The sequence below is a fragment of the Colossoma macropomum genome, unplaced genomic scaffold (genome assembly GCF_904425465.1).
Source record: "Colossoma macropomum unplaced genomic scaffold, Colossoma_macropomum, whole genome shotgun sequence".
Taxonomy (NCBI): Eukaryota; Metazoa; Chordata; class Actinopteri; order Characiformes; family Serrasalmidae; genus Colossoma; species Colossoma macropomum.
In genome coordinates this window covers 41,025,199-41,043,966 of record NW_023494789.1, presented here as the reverse complement: position 1 = coordinate 41,043,966, position 18,768 = coordinate 41,025,199, and the positions used below count along the sequence as shown (strand labels likewise).

Genomic DNA, 18,768 nt, shown 5'->3' with positions numbered 1-18,768 from the left:
TGATCCATATATATGTTTTGTAAAATATATAAAATGCTACATACCTGCTTGTGTTTTAGTGACATTCCCCAAAGTCCAGGCCAGCACTTGATTTGGTTAGCTGTAATGAAAGTACAGTGTTACTGTAAACAGTGCATGAGTACAGCAGATTTTGAAATATATAGACAAAATATAAAAATGCAAACCCAACTTTAAACCAAGCACACATCGATCTCTACTACACTCTACTTATTACAAAATTCAATGTATTCAATATTAATTTTTTAGCAGTTGTAATCCTGCAGTTTGGGGCTTGCTGCGACCCCCTTAGCACCCTTACTTCCCGCATCCATGTATACAAAAAAAACTGAATCAGTTTGGTTGTATTTCATTCATTGTGCCACTGCTTTGTTTCTGTAAAACCCTTAATGTACTGAAAAGGGATAAAGTTCAAACCTAGGAATCTACACAGTGCATCAGCTGTTATGTTTGTTAGATTGTTGAAATTTATCAATTCTCACTATCAGACTCCAGAAATCACAGACATCAGTCCTGACTATGGGCCCAAGATTGGAGGTAGTAGGATCACACTATCAGGAAAACATCTGGACGCTGGGCTAACTAGGGAAGTCCGTCTGGGGGACAAGATTTGCACAGTTGAAAGGTTTTTAGCAGTACAGTCACATTCAGCATTATTGATTTCACTTTGTTCATGCCCTTGTCATAAAGCTGCCTTTTACATTTTTGACAGTGTGTCATCCAACGGGACCTGGTCCTCTCTAGTCTTCGTGTCTGAGGGGGTGGATGACGTAGCAGAAGTGAACTTGACACTTTTGATTGACAAATCAACTGTGTTTGCAGCCCAACAGTTCAGCTACAGGGAAAACCCTGTAGTGACGGAGGTGAAGCCCACCTGCAGCTTTAACAAGTGAGTCTCATTACAGGGGAAAACTTAAGAAAAACATCCATTTACTGCAGTGCTAAACCATTTGAGGCACACCTATTGCTAACAGGTGCTTGAAAGCAAGTATACAGCCATGCATAATCCATAGAAATACACTGGCAGCAGAGTGGGTCGTACTGAAGAGCTCAGTGACTGTCATAGAAAAAGACCTGTCCAAGAAGTCAGCTCATCATATTTGTCCCCTGCCAACACAGCCCTGATCACCTAAGTCAGGGGTGTCCAAAGTCCGGCCCAAGGGGAGTCTGCATACTTTCAGCCATGTTGCGCATATACCCCAATCAGGCATAACATTATGACCGCCTCCTTGTTTCTACGCTCATTGTCCTTTTTATGAGCTCCACTTACTATATAGGTGCACTTTGTAGTTCTACAGTTACAGACTGTAGTCCATCTGTTTCTCTGCATACTTTGTTAGCCCCCTTTTACCCTGTTCTTCAGTGGTGGTGGTGTGTTAGTGTGTGTTACGCTGGTACGAGTGGATCAGACACAGCAGTGCTGCTGGAGTTTTTAAGATCATTTACACACACTAACGCACCACCACCACGTCAGTGTTACTGAAGTGCTGAGAATGATTCACCACCCAAACAGTACCTGCTCTGTGAGGGTCCATGGAGGTCTTGACCACTGAAGAACAGGGTAAAAGGGGGCTAACAAAGTATGCAGAGAAACAGATGGACTACAGTCTGTAACTGTAGAACTACAAAGTGCTCCTATATAGTAAGTGGAGCTGATAAAATGGACAATGAGCGTAGAAACAAGGAGGTGGTCATAATGTTATGCCTGGTCGGTGAGCGTTTATAGTGTATATACACTACCATACAGATCAAATGATTCTAATATGATGGTAGTGCCGCACACCTTCATGGGTTTTAAATAATTACAGCCAGCTGTAAAACATACAGTATATTATTTATCATTTGATAATATTCTAATTCCCAGCGTATCTTTTGAGTTGAATAAAATATCTAAAAATAACTTTTAACTTTAGTTTATCATATTTAAACTGCACTGTATAGGTATTATTGCTTAGAATATAACTAAACATTAGAATGGCAAGATGTTTACTGTCACTATTTGTTATTCAGCTGTAGTAGTGCTGAAGATTTAGAGACAGCATAAACTAATAATTTAATAATACTTTTGGTTACTTAAAAATACATTTTGGCTGTTTTCTCCTGAAGGGGATCCAAAATCATCATCATGGGGCAGAATCTGGACACACCCTCCCAGACAACAATCTACTATACACCCAAGAACTCAAATGCTGTCCAAAGTGTAAGTTTTTTCAACACTGTCTGTTTTACTATTCCTATTATGCTAATAGAAATTTAAAATGTTGACTAAATATTTTTATATTTAATCCTTCAGGTGTGTGTGGGTACTGTTACCCCCACACAGATGGAGTGTGTGAGTCCAGTGTGTGAGGATTCTGAAGGTGTCCTCTCAGTGGACATGGACGGAGCTAAAGATCTTTATTCTCAGCCTTTCAGCTGTCACCCCAATGGCCAACCCATTCCTTTTGAGCATGAAGACCGGGTGTTCCCGCTGGAGCCTGGACAAACTAAAGTCTCACTGCATGTGTGTCTGCACCGTATTCTTCATACTCTTCTATACATACATGTTCCTTTGCAAACCAGCTTTACAGGATTAGGTTTCTTTTTATCCCAAATGCAGCTGATGAGCCAAGACATATCTGGTGTCCAAATTTTGTTTCTTTAATTTAGATCTGGAGGTGCCAGGCTAACAGTGCTAACAAAACACCAAAACCGGTTCCACGAATACGTGGAAAAATCGTTCAATATTTACATTAAATTATGTCAACAAGCGTGGTGGACTTGTTTAGAAGAAAAGAATTTGGTAAAATAGCCTGGACAGACTCTATTTACGCATTTCGAGCTAAAATTGGGAGTACATTATCATCTTTATCATCTGCCTTATCATCTGCATAACGTCTCACACTGCGGTTTGTTGTAAAAAGGCACTATGCAGGTACGCAGTGTTAGCACGGCTTATTTACCGTAAGGGAGTTGATGTTACATATTGAAATAACAATAAACCTGCAAAATGAGGTGTTGTGTTCCATTTTGCAAAAACAGACCAAAGAAATCTATGGATAGTTTGGTACGTTACCACCAATTTCCTGTTTACTTTTTCTTCATCTTTATTGTGCCCACTGCACAGTGGCGCAGTGGGTAGCGCTGTCGCCTCTTTAGTTTAGAACTGGAGCTATGAGGCTAATGTTGCTAACAAAAAAATCTATAGTCTTCCAAACCGTTTTCACAAATACTTCCCCAAAACGTCTCTCAACTCGATCAAACTGCAATCACATCTTAATTCAGGTTGCAGAGACAAGTCAATGCACTTTAGAAGAACACAGTATTAACTATGAACCTTTAGCACAAAGCTGAGGTTATCATCTTATTCAAATTTTTTGTTCCACTTTATATTGTGCTGCAGCTACACTGTAACTGCAAGTACATTATAGAGTACAACTGCTGCACCATTTAAGGTGGAACATGAAATTTGAATGAGAGGCTACTGATTAGGAAGCCAGTATCAGCCTCAGATCTACATGTGGCATGACAGTAAGTGGGCACAATACACACACACACACACACACACACACACACATTTTCTAAAACCGCTTATCCCTCTGGGTCGCGTGGGGAGCCGGAGCTGATCCCAGCGGTCAGTGGGCGGAAGGCAGGATACACTCTGGACAGGTCACCTGTCCATCACAGGGCAGACAGACATATACATTCACACACACCTAGGGGCAATTAGCTGTCCAGTTGGCCCAAACGCATGTCTTTGGACTGTGGGAGGAAACCCATGCAGACACGGGGAGACCATGAAAACTCCGCATAGAAAGGACTCTTCCAGGGTCCCGACCAGGGTCCTTTCTGTGTGTCGGGCCAACTGGACACGCTTAATTGCCCCTAGGTGTGTGAATGTATATGTCTGTCTGCCCTGCGATGGACTGGCGACCTGTCCAGAGTGTATCTTGCCTTCCGCCCACTGACCGCTGGGATCGGTTTCGGCCACCCCACAACCACCCCCCCACCCCCCGCAACCCAGAGGGATAAGCGGTTTTAGAAAATGTGTGTGTGTGTGTGTGTGTGTGTGTGTGTGTGTGTATTGTGCCCATATACTGTCATGCCACATGTAGATCTGAGGCTGATACTGGCTTCCTAATCAGTAGCTTCTCATCAAATTTTCTGTTCCACCTTAAATGGTGCAGCAGTTGTACTCTATAATGTACTTGCAGTTACAGTGTAGCTGCAGCACAATATAAAGTGGAACAGAAAATTGTAATAAGATGATAACCTCAGCTTTGTGCTAAAGGTTCATAGTTAATACTGTGTTCTTCTAAAGTGCATCGACTTGTCTCTGCAAACTGAATTAAGATCTGATTGCAGTTTGATCAAGTTGAGAGAAGTTTTGGGAAAGTATTTGTGGAAACGGTTTGGAAGACTATAGATTTTTTTGTTAGCAACATTAGCCTCATAGCTCCAGTTCTAAACTAAAGAAGCAAATTTTTTTTTTTATTCTTGGCTGATTGACAGCATTTGGGGTAACTGGAAAATCATGAAAATTAGATTGATGATTTTTTTGGACTATTCGATATGGCACAACTAGTGTTGGGGTATTTACCAAAAAAGTAATCCATTATAAATTACTTATTACTCACCTTGAACTGTAGTGAGATTACTATACTTATTACTTATTTAAAAAGTAGTACTGGAAAGTACAAAGGAAATCTAAGAGTCATTTTAGTGCTTTATTTAGAAAGAAATAGCCAGCCAGAGTAAACTTTATAAAAAAGCCCTGCCAGTGCTTCTGTCACAAGACACAGCCAGTTATGCTTGTTTGAAATTATGAGTGGCTAATGTTTGAAAATCTAGCAACTAGAAAATATAGAAACAGCTTCAAGACAAAGCACAAATTACATACAAGGACTGACACAGATAATCTATAATACTGTTTTGTACTTTAATCTGTATTGTATTGTCAGCCGACCTACTGCATTCTAGAAGCACTAATTATTGAATCTGATTGCAATTATTCTTTCAAGCACATTAAACTGAGCCTGGTGAGCCAATGCATGGACATTGTCATGACAATAAATGGAGTGGACTGCAACGCCAAAGTTCTGGACAACGAGATCGTCTGCAGAATCCCCAAGAATGTCACCATCCCCAGGGAGGGGGCACCTGTCAGGGTGAGATGACCAGCTTCAGGTGCTATCTGACTCCATTAACCTCCATTGTTTTTAACTCAGTTCACCTCAATGTAGTTCAGTTCAAAAGAAAGCAACACTTTTTTCATTCTCAGTTTTGTGTATCATTCCAGGTTTCTGTCAATGGGGAAACGTATGAAATTGGCCGGGTGGTGTACTTCAGAAACAACTCCACAGTGGGCATTGTGCTGGGTATACTGGCAGCACTGGCTGTAGGCGCTGCTTTAGCGTATGCAGTAATGAGACATTTGCGCAAGAGGAAGAAAGGTGAGATCATATTCCTGTCCCAAATTCATTTCTGTGTGGAATAACGTGCTCCTTTCTTTAATGTTACTTATTAAATTTACCATATACTATTAAAGGGTCCATATCCTGTATTTTCCTTGCATTTGTCTTTTCATTAAGGTTGACTTATAATGTTTGTGTGATTTTATGTGCCAAAAACAGTCAGAATTGAACATTTTTCAACCTCTCTTCATCCCTTTAAACAGGCTGTTTTTGTTATTGTGGCTTTAAGACAGACATATGTAAATTACCTCTGTACTGATTGGCTGCCCTTCATTCAAAAAGCAGTCTGGGCTAAAACACTCCTTATAACTTCAGCGGGAGTGGGTGAAGCTAAACTGCTCTCAGCTAAATAGGCAGATAGATGTGTCAAGGGGTTGTTTTCTGTGAATTTACAGAAAGCAGCCTGTTTTTGTAGCTTAGTTTCCATATATGGACAAGGGAGTGAACTGTATGTTTTGAAACTTTAACAGTGTTTACATACTACATCAGACTCTTTTGTTTCAGGAATGTGAAGAAAATTTGTTTTTTCACAATTAAATAAAAATACTAAAATACTATAATATAGATTAATTCTATAGTACTATATTATGAATTTATAATTAAATATTATTATTGACTGTTATTTTAGTACTTTATTTTAGTAAAGTATGGATCTACAGCATGTTTGTCTGGTATATGATGCTCTAATATACTTGTCAAACATGATTGCTGGTTTTGAAAGGATAGTTGTAGCGTTAGTTATATAAGAATAGTTGTAACCAGTAATGTTGCAGTACAGTGGAGAATATGATAAGATATGAATTACGATAGCACTGAAGTGTGATAGCTTCTTGATAAACATAAAATATCTGTAATAATAATAATAATAACAATAATAGTAATAATAACAACTCTTTCTTGCAAGTTCATCTGGAAAGAGTTTTGTCTTATTTGTAGCAATGCAAGCAGAGGCTCGGCTGTCACGGTATTCCGCTCGGAACGGGATAGGCGCGGATGTCTCACCTGTAGGAGACTACAGACGAGGTAAATCAGTCACGAGTGTGTTTTTCAAATGGAAATCATTTGTTACTCCTTACTAGACTGTATAATCAAACGAACATCATACTGACACATGATGTAGCCTCTTCCTGCAGGCCCCCTAGAGGCCATTTTACCAGCAGAATGGAAATCAAATCAGATGCTTTTAATCAATATAATCAATAAAATATTTTCCCAGTAGCTGTTATCAGACGAATGCGGACACTGTTGTCTCTGAGTAAGGGGTCAAAAGGGAGGCGTGAGAAAAAGATTTGTATACTGCCACAACAAACAAATAGCATTTAAGTACGATAGCAACACTTTTATAAATGTTGACTTACTTGCTCACCTACAAATATGGAAATCAACAAAATACACAGTTGGTTCTGGTTTTGTAAATTGTACACAATTCCTGTGTTCTTTAATATGAAACAGTTGTATGTAAAAGTTTGGGTTCTCCTGGTGTTTTGTTGATGTGATAAAGTCAGCTGTGGTTTCTCTGTCCTGTAGAACTGTCCCATGGTAGCTCGCATGGCTCCGGCATGGCGTTCTCTGGGCTGGCGTACGCTGGCCCCCTAGATCCTTCTGCTGTTCCTCTGGTGTCTCCTCAGAGGTTCTCCATGTCATCGCTGCGACCTGAGCTGCTGGAGGAGGTGAAGGACGTGCTAATCTCTCCTGAGAAGCTCAAAGTCCGGCAGGACCAGATCATCGGCAAGGGTAACAGCTCCTCAGATGGATTTTATTAAAACTTTTTGGATTTGTTTAGGGCTCATTTAGGCCTCAAAGGCTTAACTTTATTCTCCAGTTTATCCAGGTTATACTTATCCTGCTCTCTTTTCCATCATTTGAAATCCGTTCTTCTTTCCTTGTTTCTCAAATCTCTGCAGGTCATTTTGGGACAGTGTATCATGGCTACCTTACTGACAGTAACAACCGTGAAATCCACTGTGCAGTGAAGTCACTGAACAGTGAGTGAATTCATGTTTTAAACCGTGTAGAACACAGATGTTGTCCTCTGTTGTTGTATAAGCAACTTTGTAAGTTAAATCAACGCAACAAGCATGCAGAAGTTTGACACCCCTGTGTCATAAACAAATTATGTTTAATTTCATTCAATATGTTAAATTCAGCAGATAAACAGTAATTGTGCATGAAACCTGTGTTCTCTATATAGGATATGTTAACTTATTTTCACTTAGAAAATCAGTCACACTTTATTTGGATGGTCCCCTATAGATGCTCTACAGATACCTAAATCACTAACAAACTTTCTGGTGATAATCAGTTGATTATCAACAACAGTATGGTTAGGGTTAGGAGTGAGTGTAGGTTTTGCCTTGAGGTTAAGGTTAGGGTTAGGTTTAGGGTTAGGAATAGATTTAATAAAATTTTTCATACTGAACTTGAAGTTCGGTTTCATTTAATAGATATTTAGTTGAATGTTACTTCAAGACATGCTGAGCATTTACAAAGCATCTACAGTGGACCATCCAAATAAAGTGTTACCAGGAAATCAACAAATGTCATTTGAACAGGGGCGCCCAAACTTTTTGTTTCACTGCCATTCACATGTTTGGAATCGCTGTTCAAAAGATCCAACCAATTGTGTGGCACATAAATGTATAAAATTGTTCAAGTACACTCGTCCTGCGCAACTATAGAACACAGAGTTAATTTATACCAAAATTAATATCCAGAATTGATCATAATTCAGAAGTGGAGATCAAGTCCCAAGGCAGATAACTTGACCAAAAATGTAATTAATTAAAGTGCATTCTTAAACAGTTTTGTTCATTTCTTATTCATCAAATTCTTAAACTATTGAATAAAACATTTAAAAATACCTTTTGGTGAAAATGTCGTAATACTTAAAACCCCATTTTTAGATTATTGTTTGTAAAATAACAAAATTTATTAATACAGCATGTAATTCCTAACAGAACGGTTGTGCACATGCCATCCTAACAGTCAGGTAAAAAGTCAGGTGAAAGAATTTTGCTGTATGTTGACAGGGATAACAGAAGTAGAGGAGGTGGAGCTGTTCCTGCGAGAGGGCATCCTGATGAAAGCCTTCCACCACCCTCATGTGCTGTCACTGCTGGGAATTCTGCTGCCGGCTGACGGGCTCCCCATGGTAGTCCTGCCATACATGAAACACGGAGACCTCCGACACTTCATCCGCTCTAAAGAAAGGGTGCGCAGCATGAGTTTTTCATTGTTTTCATACCTGTAGTTTATATGCCTTGATGTAACTGCATTATGCACCCATAATGTGCCTGAATTTAACGTTTGATTTACTAATACACAGCTTATTACACAAACTGCTCAGAGCCATACCCTCTAACTGCTCCCTCATGAGGCACAGGCAGGTCCGGATCATCAAGTGATCGGCCCCTGGGCACAAATGTTTGGTGGGCTCCTATCTGGCTAGTTTTTTTGGGTACCAATTTTTTCTAATATTACAGCAAGTTGCATGAGGTCTGTGGAGCGCCACAATGACAGTGTACTGACCGCTGTGTTGGGCAATTCACCGCATATTTTTTTTTTCCAAGCAAGAGAAAACAATATCAAGATTATGCCCCCATTAACGAGAGGTTAACATAAACCCCACAACCAGTGCAAAATTTCCCTATAAAGCAAGCGTCCTCTCTTTGGAAGCACAGCATTTACCTAAATGAAGATAACAAGATCGGACAGCTGAAATGTACATAATCAGGATGGATATAATCAGCAAACTATTAGTACTATATTATGAATTTATAATTAAATATTATTATTGTTATTAATTATTATTGTTTTAGTACTTTATTTTAGTGAAGTATGGATCTACAGCATGTTTGTCTGGTATATGATGCTCTAATATACTTGTCAAACATGATTGCTGGTTTTAAAAGGATAGTTGTAGCGTTAGTTATATAAGAATAGTTGTAACCAGTAGTGTCACCTTTGAGGTACAGTGGAGAATATGATAAGATATGAATTATGATAGCACTGAAGTATGATAGCTTCTTGATAAACATAAAATATCTGTAATAATAACAACCGAAGTGTCAGACATGCTAAATTAACGCATACTGCCATGGCAGAGTTGAATCCCACTTCTTATTTTTAGCCCTGCACTTTGTTTTTGAGTGTCACCTTGCCCCTTGGAACTGAGTTACATGGGTTAGAGGTTGAAATCTTAACTAGGAAGTTTTTCTCATAGCACTACGTTTGGAGTGTCCCTCTGAAAACCTCTGTTTGGAGGGCCCTATAGCCCTAACACTTCCCTCTCTATCTCAACAAAAAGCAGCCTGAGTTTCTGGAAAGCAGTTGGTACAACTTCCATTACTTGTTAGCTACAGCCTCCAGTGCAAAACCAAGGAAGCAAACTTTGAACAGAAAACTTGGCCTACATTTAGAGAAAATGGGGAGTAAATATGAGTTTTCATATTCCTTTAATGCAGGCATGTCAAACCGGAGGCCTTCCAGGCCAAAGTGCTGTGGAGATTAGCGTTTACCCTCATCTAACGCTCTGAATTCAGCTCATGAAGGCCTTGCCAATTAGCTGATGAGCTGAACTAATGAGGCAGCGTGCTGAAGACTGCAGTGTTTTGGCCCACAAGGACTGAAGCCTGACATGTGTGCTTTAATGCATAGATATTTTGTATTCACTCATGTATTTTGTGTCCTGTGTTATTAGAGCCCCACAGTGAAGGACTTGATTGGCTTTGGGCTTCAGGTTGCTAAAGGAATGGAGTATTTGGCACTGAAGAAGTTTGTGCACAGAGACCTGGCAGCACGAAACTGCATGTGAGTGACTTGTCTGATGTTTAATAAGAAGGATGAATAGCTGAGAAGTGACTATAACATCAATGCTATATACTGCATATAATTAGTCTTACAAATCTTTGTGCCAGGCTGGATGAGACGTTTACAGTGAAGGTGGCTGACTTCGGCATGGCACGGGACGTCTTCGATAAAGAGTACTACAGCATTCAGGACCATAAAAGAGCCAAACTTCCTATTAAATGGATGGCCATAGAGAGTTTACAGACCCAGAAATTTACCACCAAATCTGACGTGGTAAGTTACTTTATTTTTATTATTTTGTGACACTGATGTTCAAAAGTTTAGAATTACTTGCCATATTAACACATTTTTGTTATTTTATATACAATAATTAAACAACATGGATTGAAATATTGCAAATTATTTGCCAAAAAGTGTTTTAGATGTTTTATACAATAATTCAAGAGTTCTGCGAACAAGTGAATAAAATGATAAATATTATCCTGTGATCATCTATTTGCATGCTTTTTTTTCAAGTTTCTGCTTTGAGATTTGGCCACTTTTAAAAATATGAAGAATTTTGGATTAATTTGATTCATTCATTTGATTAATTCAGTCATTTTAGATCTTCTACAGCTCTGGACACATTTAACATTTCTTCATTTTCATTTACAGCTTTGTTGTGTTCTGCTTATCTCAAACCTGTGAAGTTGTACAGGATGAGCATATTAGAATCATGTTATACATTTATCTGCAACCATATTGGTTTTATATTGTGGAAAATGTTGATTTTAAACTTTTTAACAGTACTGTATAGTTATTATGTTACCACTTATAAACACAGAGTATCTGATATTTAACACCTTGTCTCTGGTGCGCCCTCTAGTGGTCATTTGGTGTCTTAATGTGGGAGATGCTGACCAGAGGAGCAAGTCCGTATCCTGATGTGGACCCGTATGACATGACTCCGTATCTATTACAGGGACGGCGGCTGCCACAGCCTCAGTACTGCCTCGACTCCCTGTAAGAACGCGTGATAGTCTGCTATTGTTTACTATCATAATTCAGAGGTTAAAGGGTATTTGTGTGGATGACCTTCTTGCTGCATGATTTTGGGTCAGCTTTCCATGAAGCTGGTTAAGACAGTGTAAAGCCACATCCTGTCATTTATGGCTGAAGTACATTTTTTTGTAAAGTCATTTGATCTTCACAGGTCTAATGCTAAAGAGAATCTCAGGATACGATTTAGTGGGATAACTGAGTCACTGAGATACAAAAACAAGAGTCATTCAGAGTGGTTTGATGTGAAATGGTTTATTGTAGAGAAACTTACAGTCTCAGATTTCTTCACAGTGGTGGTGATAGGAACCAGGAGTCGCCATGTCTATAAGGCAAATATAGCCATTTTATTTACTATCCAAAGCCACCAGTGAAACATTTCTTCTGAGTTTTTATATGTAATAATGATGATAGTGGTAAATCGGAAAAAATTATATTCTTTTTGGGTCGTATTTTGCCCAGCATTCACCTCTCTGCCATGAATGGATTTAAAAAGACGTGTACGTTTTAAGCCAAAATGTTTCTCAAAACTATCAGAAAACAATGTCTCAGGCATCAGACAACATACCTGTAACCATTTAATGTAATATCTTTCTGTGTGGGAGCTTTTAGGGGCATTCAACATCTGGATCTTATCACCACTATGAACAATTCTGACTCAAAGTTTCTCTGGAATGGAGTATTTCGTGTCAAACCACTCTGGATTCTTTTACATCTTAACGACTGAATTTTGAAGAAATCAGTGGAATTCTTAGTGCCCAGAGAACCAAAGTCAGGAACCAGACCTGTCTTCTTCAAACTAGCTCACAAGATAATGACTTTTTTAAAATAAGTAACCCCAGATAAATGTTTTAAATGAGTCGTTGCTTAGGTGACTAAAACCTTTGTACAGGACTGTGTTGAATAATCTTATAATAGCCTTGCATAATGAGAAATGTTGACTATATTTGACATTTTTTTGTAAAGCACACCTCACTGTCTGCCATGTACATATATACGCACTGCCTGTATGTGAAGTATGTTTTCGTGGTCACTGCAGGTGGTGTATCCTGTTGCAATGCTGGAACCCAGAGCCTGACTTCAGGCCGACTTTCTCCATGCTGGTGCAGGATTTGCAGGACATCCACTCGTCGCTGGAGGGTGAACACTACGTCAACCTACAGGTCACTTATGTCAATCTGCAGCAAGCCCGGCCATACCCATCCATCGCCTCCGCCACGCCTGCGCTGATCGAAGGCAACAGTACTGAAACGCTGGACCGGCTGGACGCCACTGTGGACCTCTAAACTGCATCCATTTAGATAACTGAGACTTACAGCAGGGCACAAAATGTCGGCCCAGATGAACAGTTTTAGTCCTGTTTTGGAGGATACCAAAACAAAAACACGTGGCAGCGCATGAGTTTACAGTTCATGTAAACATGCTCGAGTGTGGCCTTCAAACTTCCTCTGAAGCAGGAATACGGTACCGCATTTCCTCTCAGGTTTACTCTAGTCTTTCTGGACTAGACGTTTACTTTTCTAGGATGATGCAATTATATTTGCACTGAACTGCAGCTGAATATACTTTTTATTTTGACTTATTTTGATCGTTGTAATGACTCAGTTGAAACAAATCATTTTTTATACTTATCTTCATCCCACATACACAAGGGAAGTTTATGTTTATACAGAAAGGCAGATTTGATTTGATATACAGCTCTTGAAGGTCTCTCAGAATGTCATGACTACTGCTCTGTCTTTGTGGATTCTGTTCCAGTAGCAAATATTTTTACACATTACAAGATATAATAAATTTAGGGGGCAATTTAATTGATAATGACAATAGGAAGTGCCAGTGCTGGGTTGGAAAACCAAGTAACGGCTGTTTCAATTATTTAAGAAAGAACATGAACATGAGCCAAATTAAAACAAGTTTGTTACATAAGTTTAAGAACAGTTATGCAAGGCTTATCTTAAAGCTACACTATGAGCCTGTTTACACCTTGCATTAACATGTGTTTAGTGTCTGGATCGTATCTGGATAAACTTTGGCTGGATTCCGTTTACACCTAAATGGGAGTGCGTCCCCAGTGTGTCCAGATTATATCTAATTTTCCCATGTCAGCGGTCGGCAACATGTGGCTTTTTTACTGCCCTGTTGCGGCTCCACAGCAGAATTAGATTTTTAGGTAAAAATCAAATAATCCTCCTTTACAGTAAAATAAAGCTCTGCTGGTCATTCAACACTGGAGTTAATGTATATCTGCTAATTCACCCTTTAACCCTGAAGATCAACACGAAGGCTGCTGGTCACCATAGCAACACAGATAACAATCTCACCTAGCTTGTAGCTAACAAAAAGGCAAAGAGAAATATTTAAGATGAACATTGATCATTTGGAGATGAATGGACTTATTTGCGTTTATAATCGCTCCAGCTGGTTCCCTCATTTAATCTGCAACGAGAAACTGTCAAACACTAAAAAGTCTCGAAGCTGAAGTCAGTTTCTTGTTCCAATTTTCCCATTCCACCTTAAACAGTGCAGCAGTTACATTCTGGTACCTCAGGCACCGTTTAAGGTGCTGAATGAGAAGCTGATTTCAGCCTCATAAAAAAATTGAACGTTGAGGGACATTTTACAAGAAACTGTTCTACTTTTGAAAAAAGTTTCCTGCTGGAGATGCGAGAAAAGCAGCTATCGCTGAGCTAAAGCTTAAAGCAGAGCAAAGTCTGGATTTCCGTTTATATTATTTTTTTTAGCCTATACCAGGGCATTAGCACATACTGAGACATATTTACAGCCAAGACGGTAAAATGGACAAAACCACCAAAAATGCACATTAATGTGAAGTGCAAACATGCTCTGTGTAAGATTTGGGGACCTCTCTGGTGGAAATGTGTCATCGTATGAAATGTGCAGAAGAACCTTTTATAACATCGGCTGTGCTTTGGACCCCACACAGTGGATGAATCTGATGATTGATGATTTAAAGAGAAACTCAGTCAAAACTTGGTGAAGGACGTGTCTTCCGAGGATGGGACAGAATTATCTAGTATTGTCGTCATATCAGTATCTTCATCAGTATAATGCTGATTATGTTTTGAGGCCTAAACATCAAGCCGGACCTTCTTTTTGAGGCTGTGTGCGTGACGTTAATACGTAAAGACGTGTGATGAGGTCTGAAAAACTTGCAAAATCTGATCTGACGGCTCTGATTTTTTTTTTTTACATATTGTAAGTTTTTTTTTTCCTGACTCGTTAATGCTACTCTTTGAATTTTAACAAAAAAAGCTTACAGTGCAGCTTTGACCTGAGCTCCACTGAAAAATGTGGGTAACATGAACATAAAGAAAAACGTAATATGTGCTCATTCTGTACAACCTAAGACCTGGGCTTCACCCAAAGCATCATTATCATATCAATGTTTTCTTGATGCTTGAAAGATTAAGGATCTCCATGCACTGCACTTTGTTGTGTTCTCCCTCCTCCAGTGCACCTTAATCAGTTCATGAAGGGATCAATAATAACAGGATGAGTTGAATCAGGTGTGCTATAGAAAGCAAAACACAAAACACCTGGCCTGTCCCAAACTCACTTTTTTGCAGTTTTGTGGACTTTGTGTGTGCGTTTCATGTGCTTACCAGTAAAATTTTACATATGTATGTTTTCTAAATTGCTCAAAAGACCACACAAAGCTCAACCCCTTCACTACAGGAATGTCCAAAAATGGGAATCACAAACTTGTGCAGTTCTAAATAAAACAGATGTTGATTTAAATGTTAGAAATGAGTCACCAAAAGGTATTTTTAGATTTTAAATTCAATATTTCAGGAATTCCGTGAAAAATCACTTGCTAAGTGATAAATAATACATTGTAGTTTTCTCTTGAAGTTAATTCATTTGCCTCAAGATTTGATATCCACTTTTGAATTGAGATGAATTATGGATTTTACTCAAACAGATTTTTTTTTAATTCCATTATTCAGTCTTTAAGATCTAATTAAAGTCATTCAGAGTGGTTTGATGTTAAACGGTTCATTGTAGAGAAACTTACAGACTCAGATTTCTTTACAGTGGTGGTGATAGGAACCAGGGGTTGCCGTGTCTACAACACAGATATAGCCATTTTATTTACTATCCAAAACCACCAGTGAACCTACACGTGTCCTCTGAGGTTTTATATTTAATGTTGATGATGGTAAAATGATGAAAAATCTAAAAAAAATATCTGAATATACCTCTCTGCCATGGATGAATTCTGAAAAATGTGCTTTTAGGCCAAAAATGTCTCCGAACTACTGATATTTTAGATATCAGCCAGTGTGTTTATAACATAACATGTTTATAACAATTACATTTCATGTAATAGCTTTGTGTGAAGCTTCAGACATCTAGTTCTTGTAAACAATTTGAAACTGGCAAGTTTCTTTAGAACCAAAGCACTTGAACTTCTGAAGTTACACAGTCATTTTCTCAGTCATTTTCTAATCATCTACAGCTCTGTTTATCATTCTGGATATGTTTAAAATTTTTATTTACAGCTTTCTAGTGTTTGAAACCTGTGAAACTGTGCATGACGAGCATATTAGAACCATTTTATACACTTATACCACTATTGCAACCATTATTGGTTTTAGATTATTGAAAACAATGCTTCAGTAGCACATGACCTGCAGTTCAATGCATTGGTGACTTTTTGAAACACTGTTTTGAAACGAATATTGCAAGAATGTCAGCAATCATCCGTCTGACTCTGATACGGTACATATGTATGTCTTGACGAGTGCTTGTGCAATATGTCACGTTAGGGTGGACTTTGGGACAGGCCATTACACAGGCAAGTACAAGTTGGTAGTCTACACTGTTTGGGCCTAATTATAGTGGCAGGTGGTTGTAAATGCTTTAAATGCCCAAAAAACAAACAAACAAAAAAAAACATGAAAATGAAGCAAGGAAGCCTTTTGCAACATCCTACTATGTTCACTTGTATAACTTCACACTGACCTATTCCGAATGTATTAAATGATCAAACAGATTCAGAATGTATATGTGTAATAATCATGTTAGATTTATGAAATAATGAATAAATAAACCATGAATTTGTCATTGTTTGTAATTCACTTTACCGACCTTGCTATAGAGGAACTGTGTTTGTGCTGATTTTGTTTACAGCCTGCTGTTGTAAGCTTTATCATCTGCCATTAGAGGTCAGTAAAGACTAAATGATTTCTGTGTTAAATCTGTTCTATTTTAAATCTTACCTTTAAAAGACACGAGGTTCCAGTCAAAAGTTTGGACACTTAACTGCTTAAATGGCCAGGGCCCACCGATGGACCCAAAGTTTTTTTTTTTACATAGCTCTATAGCCTATAAGAATATGAGATCTTCTATAAGATGTTCTCCTCTATATATCTTCTATAATATTATATATCTTCTATATGAATAGCTCAACCAGTTTGCATTGAAGTCACTGTAGTTACTGAATAATAAGCCTTAGTAGTAACAAGCCTGGGAATTTAAGGGCTTAAAGACATTTTGATCTAAAAGCTTATCACTGCGGCCGGACAAAACCTTGTATATCCATTTTTATAAGTTTGCATTTTTTTGACATAATTTATAAAAATCAATTGGCCTTTACATTGTGTTAAAATTTCAGTTTTTTTCCTTCTCCTGAAAAGAAAACCGTCTTGGAGATACAAAGTTTGACGTTATGCTTAAATGCTTGAAATTTGTTTCCAAGGCAAAATATTGTAGTGGCATTGGTGCCTATGTATGACTTCATTTTCACACCAGTTTTGTTTTATATTTAGTGTCTTCCAAATAAGTCATTCTCGAGGGCTCAGCATATGTAGGACCCTCTTTAAGCCTGTTGGAGAAGCATCTGAGATTGCTCTTCATTAAGCTTTTTGAGAGAATTCCAAGAGTTTGCAAAGCTGCACCAACGTAAAGGGCTGCTTTGAAGGAGCACCAAAAATGATAAAAATAAGGAAAACACTTAGGTATACCCAAACTTTTGACTCATAACGTATCTTGACCAAAGTTTATGGAAACTGTTATTTCCTGTGGGTTAACTTTTTCAGTCAGAGCTGGAATTCATTACAAAAAGTATGTGGACCACCCTTCTTATTAGTGGGTTTGGCTATTTCAGCCACATCTACCGATAACAGGTGCATAAAATCAAGCATACAGCCATGAACTCTCCATAGACGAGCAGCAGCAGTAGATTGGGTCGTACTGAAGAGATCAGTGACTTTCAACGTGTCACTGTCGTAGGATGTCACCTTTCCAAAAAGTCAGTTCATAAAGTTTCTGCCCTGCTAAAGCTGCCCCGGTCAACTGTAAGCACTGTTACTGTAAGGTGGATTGGTTGCAGTTTTCACTACCGAGTTCTGAACTGTTTCTGAAAGCACAAGAACAAATCGTCAGGAGCTTCATGAACTAGGTTTCCATGGCCGAGTGGCTGAGTGGTGTAAGGCTCACCACCACTGGGCTCGTAGAAATGTGTTCTCTCGAGTGATGAATCACGCTGCACCATCTGGCAGTCTGGCGGATGAATCTGGGTTTGGTGGATGCCAGAAAAACGCTACCTGCCTGAATGCATGTTTCCAGCTGTAAAGCTTGATGGACGTGGAATAATGGGGCTGTTTTTCATGATTTGGGCATTTGCTGTTTTAGCATGACCATGCCCTCGTGCACAATGCGAGGTCTATCCATAAACGGACCTGCACAGAGCCCTGACCTCAATGCCATCCAACATTTTTGGAATGGACTGGTTTTCAGCCTCTCTTAAGAAAATTTGCAGAGTTTGCCTTTACTACCACAGCAAAAGAAGACAAGAGGAGATGGTGAACAAGGCTCTTCAGCGTTTACCATTGTTGAAAGACACTATCATACAACACAGTAATGGTATAGTTTGGGCGCCCCCTGGTCAAATTATGTTTTGTTGATTTTCTAAGTGAAAATAAGTGAAATCTTCCAACATTCCAGGTTTATTTCATACTAAGGCTTATTATTCAGTAACTACAGGGACTTCAGTGCAAACTAAAGGAGCTATTCTTAGGTTATAGAAGTGTGTAATAAAACCTTGGGCCCGCTGGCAGGCCCATGGCTTGTAAAGTGGTGAACACGTCCCCTACAGAGAACACACTTCTGCACATTTTAATGAACAATTACTGTTTATTTGCTGAACTTAACATTTTGGAAAAAATGTGGCGTGTGCAAAAGTTATGGTGGCACATTTCATATTTTATGTTTATTTTTTTTCTGAAATGTTAAACTCGGCAAATAAATAGATACTGTGCACTGAAGTAGTGCAGAAAAATGGCATATTTAACCCTTGTGTGGTGTGATGTGTTTGTTACTCAGTGGTCTGGTGGAGCCACCACTTTATTGTTTTTTAATCAATACAGCCATAACAATTTATGCACAAATACCAGATGATTAAAATATCACAAGTGTCCAGCATAGG

At 38.7% G+C, this 18,768-nt stretch overlaps 1 protein-coding gene across 1 annotated transcript in view; it reads left to right on the top strand.

Annotated features, from left to right (window-relative positions):
- Positions 1 to 13,525, top strand: part of mst1ra (macrophage stimulating 1 receptor a) — a 35,180-nt gene extending 21,655 nt beyond the window's left edge. Inside the window, exons 8-21 of the mRNA XM_036571334.1 lie at positions 507 to 643; positions 731 to 907; positions 2,125 to 2,218; positions 2,312 to 2,521; positions 5,019 to 5,165; positions 5,297 to 5,450; positions 6,408 to 6,494; positions 6,999 to 7,205; positions 7,376 to 7,456; positions 8,501 to 8,682; positions 10,171 to 10,280; positions 10,388 to 10,553; positions 11,146 to 11,282; positions 12,358 to 13,525. Coding sequence (XP_036427227.1) covers positions 507 to 643; positions 731 to 907; positions 2,125 to 2,218; positions 2,312 to 2,521; positions 5,019 to 5,165; positions 5,297 to 5,450; positions 6,408 to 6,494; positions 6,999 to 7,205; positions 7,376 to 7,456; positions 8,501 to 8,682; positions 10,171 to 10,280; positions 10,388 to 10,553; positions 11,146 to 11,282; positions 12,358 to 12,604 — 2,136 coding nt within the window. The 3' untranslated portion in view covers positions 12,605 to 13,525. The remainder of the gene's footprint in view (positions 1 to 506; positions 644 to 730; positions 908 to 2,124; positions 2,219 to 2,311; positions 2,522 to 5,018; positions 5,166 to 5,296; positions 5,451 to 6,407; positions 6,495 to 6,998; positions 7,206 to 7,375; positions 7,457 to 8,500; positions 8,683 to 10,170; positions 10,281 to 10,387; positions 10,554 to 11,145; positions 11,283 to 12,357) is intronic.
- Positions 13,526 to 18,768: the final 5,243 nt, after the last annotated feature.